A 7,422-nucleotide genomic window follows, 5' to 3' on the forward strand; every position below is an offset into this window, starting at 1 on the left:
CGTGGAACTCCGCCTCGGGAAAGACGGTGCGGGATCCAAAGTCTGCGGGGCGTTGGACACTCCACCCCGGTTTCATGACCTGTTAAAACCGGAGTTTATGGCCTCAGATAGCATAGGCCTACCAACGCCCATCTGCCTGCTTGGCCCTTGTACCCCCTTTATGCTTCCTACCCTGGCTCCGCCCCAATCGCCTGGTTCCTTGCAAGCCCAGAGGCAGGCCAGATTTTGCAGTTCTGTAGCTAGGTGGCCTTCGTTTTCCTGGACGATTGGCCCTTTCTTCTGATTGGCTCCTAAGTGGCTGTGTGGGAACGGGAGGAGGGAAAACACCATGCAAAGGAGCCCATGGAGTAGGCGGCCTCAGGAACACCTCCCCCCCCCCCCTTAACCAGGGCTTGCTAGTTGCTGTCCATGGGCCCCTAGCTTCTTGTTACCCCCTGAAGGAGAGCAGTTGGTGCAGGTGTGGAGTGAGTCTTCTGGTTACAGGGACCCACAGTTTCCGCGGATAGGCCATGTTGTCAAATTTGACTTCCTCATTTGTCAAATGGATGGGTCCTAAATCAGTTTCTGCCTGCTCAGCTCACAGGGGAGTTTCGCAGCGCCTGGCCCTAATTCAGGATTCCATTAGGATGAAATGCTAGAATTACTAGGGCTATTGGTTTAATTTTTAGTAATTATGGGAAGAAAGGCTCTATAGCATGGGTTGTGGGAAGGAAATCTGACTGTACACTCCGGATGTACTTCTCTTTCTGGTTCCCCCAGATTAGAGCTACAGCGTTCTCTCCTTTGGAGCGTTCTATTATCCGCATGAAAAAGTTTCTCCTGTACCATGTCTTGGACTACATGTTCTAAGATGTGAATTCTGTGTTTGTGGTAGGAGGGGAAGGTTGTAGATACTGGGCAAGAGCGTGAGGAGACTCCAGAGTCTGTGAATCTCAAAGTGGCGAGTGCCAAGGAGAGAGACCTGTCTTCTCTTGCTTCTTCCTGAGCTAAAAGTGGGCTATGTGTGGAGAAGGGACTCCCCAGAGGACGTGTCTGCGCTTCTGGAGGCTTTTTCACTGGTGGGAAGACCCAGACCAAGTTATACAGCTCGCATTAGGAGCAGTATGACATAGAAGCCTTAGCAAGCATTCTGGACCTTAGGGAGAAAGTCCCCTAAAATTTCTGCAGAGTCCTCCCAGTGGTGGTTGAGAGTGTTGGGCGTGACTGATCTGCACCGATCTCAATCTTATATAAAAGGTAATCAGAGCCTTTAGAAAATGGGGCTGTTTTTATTGATCTGTGGTGTGTAGTCCATGTAAATAAGATGTGTGCTGCAGGCACCTGCTAGTCTTCCCCACTGCCAAGTGCTGCAGGGATGCGGCTCCTGACGCCACCTTCTCACTGAGCTATCCCCCCACTCAGAGGTGACCCTAGCTCGGGGAACAAACAGCTTATGTCCCTCCGGACCTCGACCCTAACCTGACGTGGACCTTTTTGCTGTGCCCTCCCTGTGCAGGTACGCTTCTTGGAGCAGCAGAACAAGATGCTGGAGACCAAGTGGAGCCTGCTGCAGCAGCAGAAGACGTCGAGGAGCAACATGGACAGCATGTTTGAGAGCTACATTAACAACCTGCGGCGGCAGCTGGAAGCCCTGGGCCAGGAGAAGCTGAAGCTGGAGGCGGAGCTTGGCAACATGCAGGGCCTGGTGGAGGACTTCAAGAACAAGTGAGCCCCTCCCCGAATGAAGTCATATTACCTTGTCCAACATTTTGGGACAGAGGCCTGTGTTCCCGCTGCCCTCTGTTTATGGGCAGTTTGGTTCTGTGGCCGTGTGATTAGTTTGTTTGCAGCAATCTATTTTATGCTCGCCATTCAAGACGATAATAGCATTAGCCTGCTTTCAGTCTCTGAAAGCACTGCCTAGATTCGGGAAACAAATTTCCTGTTTAAATAGAGTACCTAAGCTGGGTATGCTGACATACATTTGTAATATTCTACCCAGGAGACAGGCAAGAGGATTATGCAAACACAGTCTGATCTTCATAGTGAGTCTAGGACAGGCAGAGCTACATAGTAAGATTTTTTTTGCACTTAGATGAGAGCGTCAGCCAGCAGTCCTCACATTTACACTAGCGGCCATGATCTCTGCAAGCTCCAGAGAGTGCCCCATGGTCACTCTCCCAGCAGTCCAAACCTAGTGTGTATTTGGGGCACGCATTCCTGCTCTTGGCCTCTCCACTGGCTGAGAGTAAGGTTGGGTGGGGAGAGGAACACGGTAGCGAGGGCAGAAAGACCAGCCTCTCATGCCTTGTATCTCTGAACTAAACTTTCTAGATGTTCATTTCCCCCATCAGAAAACAAGATGGGTAGGGGTGAAGGTCTCTGCGTGCTTGTGTTTAGCTATGCATGCATGTATGCTGCACTGGGCTCCATCCCTGGCAGCAGCAGACCTGGGCAGCCTTCACCTTCATCCACTGACTCCAAGTCTTTTCTTACTAGGTATGAGGATGAGATCAACAAGCGTACAGAGATGGAGAACGAATTTGTCCTCATCAAGAAGGTGAGGGACTGGGGGCTACACAGATGACATAGTGGTTAAGAGCGCTTGCCTCTCTTCAGAGGACCCGAGTTCAGTTCCTAGTACCCACATCAAATGGCTCACAACTGCTTGTAACTGCAGCTCCAGGGGATCTGATGCTTCAGGCCTCTGAGGGTACCTGCACTCACGTGTACATCATATGCAGGCATACACACTTACACATAATTAAAAATAATAAAAATAAATTAAAAAAAGAAGAAAGAAGACACCGGAGGCCGAGCTTTGAGACTCAGACTAGGAGTTTTCTGATGACCTCATTGCTTTCTAAGGAATAGGACAAATTCTTTTGCCATCTGATGCCTTCCAGACAACATGCTGGAAAGGTAGACAAGACAGAATGTTTCCTGCAGTTAGATAGTGTTCCAAGTATCAAACTGGAGTGGTCTAACCTTAGCTTTCTGGAAGAAGGATGGGAAGCAGAGATAATTAAAGTTCATGATTGGGATCCAAGGGAGTGGATGGTGGCTGGACTGGAGGGTCAGCCTCCAGTCTGAGCCATGGGCAAATGTTGGGGAGCCTCTGGGTACTGAACTCAGGTCTCTCACCTCACCCTCAGGATGTGGATGAAGCATATATGAACAAGGTGGAACTGGAGTCCCGCCTGGAAGGGCTGACTGATGAGATCAACTTCCTTCGTCAGATCCATGAAGAGGTACTTTCTCGGGGGCTGGAGTGGGCAGGTCCCCCAGCCTGTCAGTATCCTTCTCGGGCACCCAGGCAGTCCATCCCTGTCTTCCAGCATGCCACTCAACAAGGGCCCCATAGCCGCAGCCGCCAGCTAACACTGTTAGAGAGGCTCCAAGCCCTACTTGAAATGGGGAAACGGGCTCTGAGAAGGGAAATAACCCATTATTCTAGGTCTTCAGTGGCACAGCCTAGCAGACTTGTGGTGCCCTCGAAGCCCTTATCCCTGGTCTTTATGCTGACTTCAAGGCCTCTCGGCCTTGAGTGGGGCTGAGAGTGGGGACCGGGTCTTCCTCTTGGTTATTTACCTAACTTTAGGTTTCCCTTGCTGGTTCCCTCCATGGTTCAGAGGTTTGGTCGTCTCCCTTCCACTGTTAACTAAGCTCTGGCTGTCACTTGCTCCTTTGTCATGTCGCAAAGGACCCTGTGTACAGGGACACAGCCTTACCACCACGTCCCTGCCCTACAGGAGATTCGTGAGCTGCAGTCTCAGATCTCAGACACGTCTGTGGTGCTGTCCATGGACAACAGCCGCTCCCTGGACATGGACAGCATCATCGCTGAAGTCCGTGCCCAGTATGAGGACATCGCCAACCGCAGCAGGGCTGAGGCTGAAAGCATGTACCAAGTTAAGGTAAAGAACAAGTTTACAAGCCTGGGTCTTCCTTCCTGACCAATTGTGTGCCCTGGATCATGACGGGGGAACAGGGTTCCAAATTCCACTATGCCTGCTGGGCCTGGCTTTGAAGAATGGAAGCCTGGAGTTCTGGAAAGGGACCTTTGTTGCTGTGTGTGTGTGTGATTGTGTGTGTGTGTCTGTGTGCGCACGTGTGCATGTGTGCATGAGTGTGCACGCATGACGTACTTATGCATACTTCTTCACATATGTAGAAGGTTGGTGGGTGAAATGACCCAGGCTTCTGTGGCTTGACTTCCTTTCTTGCCCCTGCAGTATGAGGAATTGCAGACCCTGGCTGGGAAGCACGGGGATGACTTGCGCCGCACAAAGACTGAGATCTCTGAGATGAACCGCAACATCAGCCGCCTGCAGGCAGAGATTGACGGCCTCAAAGGCCAGGTACTGCTGGGCTTGGGTGGGACTGGGTGGGAGGTCAGGAAGGGAACCGGAGTTAAGAGTGGGAGGGGCAGCTTCTAATGAGCTGTCTTAGCTGCTGTGGGGTTCTCCATGGGTAGTGTCTTGGGGTGACTGACTAGAATCCAGGTCCCACCCCCCCCCAGGCCTTCTCTACTTAGTTTGCCACATGTGGGGCAAGGTTGTGTGTTGCTGCTTTATGAACATTCTAGAAGCTAGGATCCGATCTAGATAAAGCAAAGCTTCGTCTCCACAGGTGGAAGTGAGGGGGAAATGGCTGGAAGTGGCTCCCATTGCTTCTCAGGCTTGCTCAGTGTGACCTGTAGAATTTCCTTTTAGCTGGATGGATTTGGTCTAAGTCAGGGGGGGGAGACTTTCAAAGAAGCTCAAGGTGGGGCCTGGGCATGCAGCTCAGTTGCTCGAGTACTTGCCTAGCAAGCCCAAAGCCCTGTGTTCAGTACTGCATACAAGCAGGCCTGGTGGTGCACACCAGTAACACCAACAGTTGGGCTTAAACAGGAGGACTGCTGTAAGTTCAAGGCCAGCTCGGGTTATAGAGAGACTTCCAGTCCAGCCTGGGCTTCAAAACAAATGACAATAAAAAGGAACTCAATGTGGATGGATTTGAAGAGGAGATGCACCAGGTACCATCTGCTCATGTGTCTCCGTCCCACAGAAAGCTACCCTGGAGGCTGCCATTGCCGATGCCGAGCAGCGTGGGGAGATGGCCATTAAGGATGCCAATGCCAAGCTGGCCCAGTTGGAGGCCGCCCTGCAGCAGGCCAAGCAGGACATGGCGCGGCAGCTGCGCGAGTACCAGGAGCTCATGAACGTCAAGCTGGCCCTGGACATCGAGATCGCCACCTACAGGAAGCTGCTGGAGGGCGAGGAGAGCAGGTGGGTCTGGAGGTCTCTCTTGGGACCTGGAATGGGGAGGGTGTCTGGAGCCCTCCTGGGATTTGGATTCTGCTGTGAGAGAACAAGAGTTGGTCCTGACACCTGTGCATCTGGTTACAGGCTAGAGTCTGGGATGCAGAACTTGAGCATCCATACAAAGACCAGCAGTGGCTACGCAGGTGAGTGGCCTCGGGGATAAAAGGCAGAGGACCAAGGAGGTCAGGGCTCTGGGAGAGGCTGTGCTCAGCAGTTGACAGGGACAAAGGGAATGGTGACAGACTAAGAACCTAAAGAGCACGCTCATAATAGAAAGCCACACATAGATGCAAGCTGTGCGCCAGGCCCGTGTGAAGTTCCCTACATGAGTTATTGTGGGCTTTTATGCCTTCACATTTTCCTCCAAGCAGCCGAGAGAAGGGCTCAGGTGAGTGCTTGCCAGGAACTTGTAGCTGGAGGGAAGCTTTTCCATTTTGGGGCTGCTTCTCCAGACAGCTGAGTTGTGCCCCACATAGCAATCAGTCAGGTCTGGGCCAGCCTCTCATCTGTGGGTAGCAGAGAGCGATTAGGAGAGAGGGCACTAACCTGTGCTCATTTGGCTGCCTCTCTCCCTTGTCCTGGACTAGGAGGGCTGAACTCAGCCTACGGGGGACTCACCAGCCCTGGCTTCAACTATGGCGTGAGCTCCTTCCAGCCCGGCTTTGGCTCTGTCGGGGGCTCCAGCTCTTATAGTCGCACCAAGGCTGTGGTTGTGAAGAAGATTGAAACCCGTGATGGGAAGCTGGTGTCTGAGTCCTCTGATATCCTGCCCAAGTGAACGGCCCCTGGAGACGTTGCCAGCCTGGGCTCCTAAAGCTGCCCATGGAGGAGACATCTGTATGTCAGAGTACAGGAAAGGAGAGACCCACCAGAGGATCAGAGGCGTACCTCTCTAGCCACCCCCGACTCCCCTCAAAACCCAGTTCAATTGTATTTTCCAAAATAAAGAAGCCTCAGCTGGCTCCACCAACTGGCTTTGCTATGTGTCTGTTCATGTGGGTGGGGATGGATGAGCAGAAGCATCCTTCTTGGGCCATGGAAGCTGGGTATGCAAGGCAGGAAAGACTCCTCCAGGCTGTTCCAAAAGAATGTGCCTTGCTTGAGTCTCTGGCTACAGACCATGGTTGTTGCATCTTCTTCTCCTCCTCCTCCTTCTCCTTCTCCTTCTTCGATTTATTTAGTTTTTTATGTCTACAGTGTTCTTCCTGCATGTATGTCTCCACTACAGGTCAGAAGAGGGCACCAGATCTCATTACAGATGGTTGTGAGCCACCATGTGGTTGCTGGGAATTGAACTCAGGACCTTTGGAAGAGCAGCCAGTGCTCTTAACCTCAGAGCCACCCTGGAGTATGGCTCTTTCCCAGTGCAGAGCCTCTTACATTACAGCAGGGTCTCAGATACCCAGGTTCACTTGGGCTCTGCAGCACAATTGGCAAGGAACCAGGTCTGGGGTGACCTTATCCGAGAGTCACTGCTGTTGCCCAGACCTGCTCACAGGAAGTGGCTGAGCTGGGCATGGGAGTCAGGATTGCCCATTCTCAAGCCTGTCCTCCAGCAGACACAGCTTCCTTGTGTCCAGATGTCTTTTCCAGGGACCTAGGAGGTCTGGGTTCCCATCCCTCCAGATGTCCAGCATCTATTTTAGTGATGGCTGTGTCATGCCTGTAATTTCCAGATGCCATGATAGTTCAGTGCAGGACTTGGCACGCATACATGGCTTTCTCCCTGCTCTTACTGAAACCCCCACCCACATGGCTTCTCACCACCTCTTCCTCCCATTTCGTGCGGTGCTTGATAGAGTGGGTGTGTGTGGAGCCAGTGTTTGCATCTGGAGGGTGGACTGTGTGCTTTCGGGTGTACATAGGTTCCCTGAAGTGTTACAGAGCAGGGCATAGCTAGGCAGTCCTGGCCTGGGTGTGGCCCACCCACCACTCCACCACCACTGTCTTGGCTCCAGTCTGGCCGGCAAGGTGTCTGACAAACTGCAAACCTCAGGGACCCTCTCCTCATGTGGCTGGGCCAGGGTTTTGTTTTATATTTTATTTATTAATTATGTATACAGTGTTCTGTCTGTGTGTATGCCTGCAGGCCAGAAGAGGGCACCAGACCCCATTACGGATGGTTGTGAGCCAC

The 7,422-nt window shown here is 52.2% G+C and overlaps 1 protein-coding gene across 1 annotated transcript in view; it reads left to right on the plus strand.

Annotated features, from left to right (window-relative positions):
• The window catches only part of Krt8 (keratin 8), a 7,402-nt gene extending 1,140 nt beyond the window's left edge, over positions 1 to 6,262 (plus strand). The window contains exons 2-9 of the mRNA XM_005353834.3: positions 1,496 to 1,704; positions 2,479 to 2,539; positions 3,135 to 3,230; positions 3,732 to 3,896; positions 4,215 to 4,340; positions 5,032 to 5,252; positions 5,373 to 5,431; positions 5,876 to 6,262. Of these exons, the coding sequence (XP_005353891.1) occupies positions 1,496 to 1,704; positions 2,479 to 2,539; positions 3,135 to 3,230; positions 3,732 to 3,896; positions 4,215 to 4,340; positions 5,032 to 5,252; positions 5,373 to 5,431; positions 5,876 to 6,066 (1,128 nt within the window). The 3' untranslated portion in view covers positions 6,067 to 6,262. The remainder of the gene's footprint in view (positions 1 to 1,495; positions 1,705 to 2,478; positions 2,540 to 3,134; positions 3,231 to 3,731; positions 3,897 to 4,214; positions 4,341 to 5,031; positions 5,253 to 5,372; positions 5,432 to 5,875) is intronic.
• Positions 6,263 to 7,422: the final 1,160 nt, after the last annotated feature.

This window comes from Microtus ochrogaster, chromosome 15 (genome assembly GCF_000317375.1).
Source record: "Microtus ochrogaster isolate Prairie Vole_2 chromosome 15, MicOch1.0, whole genome shotgun sequence".
NCBI classification, from domain to species: Eukaryota; Metazoa; Chordata; class Mammalia; order Rodentia; family Cricetidae; genus Microtus; species Microtus ochrogaster.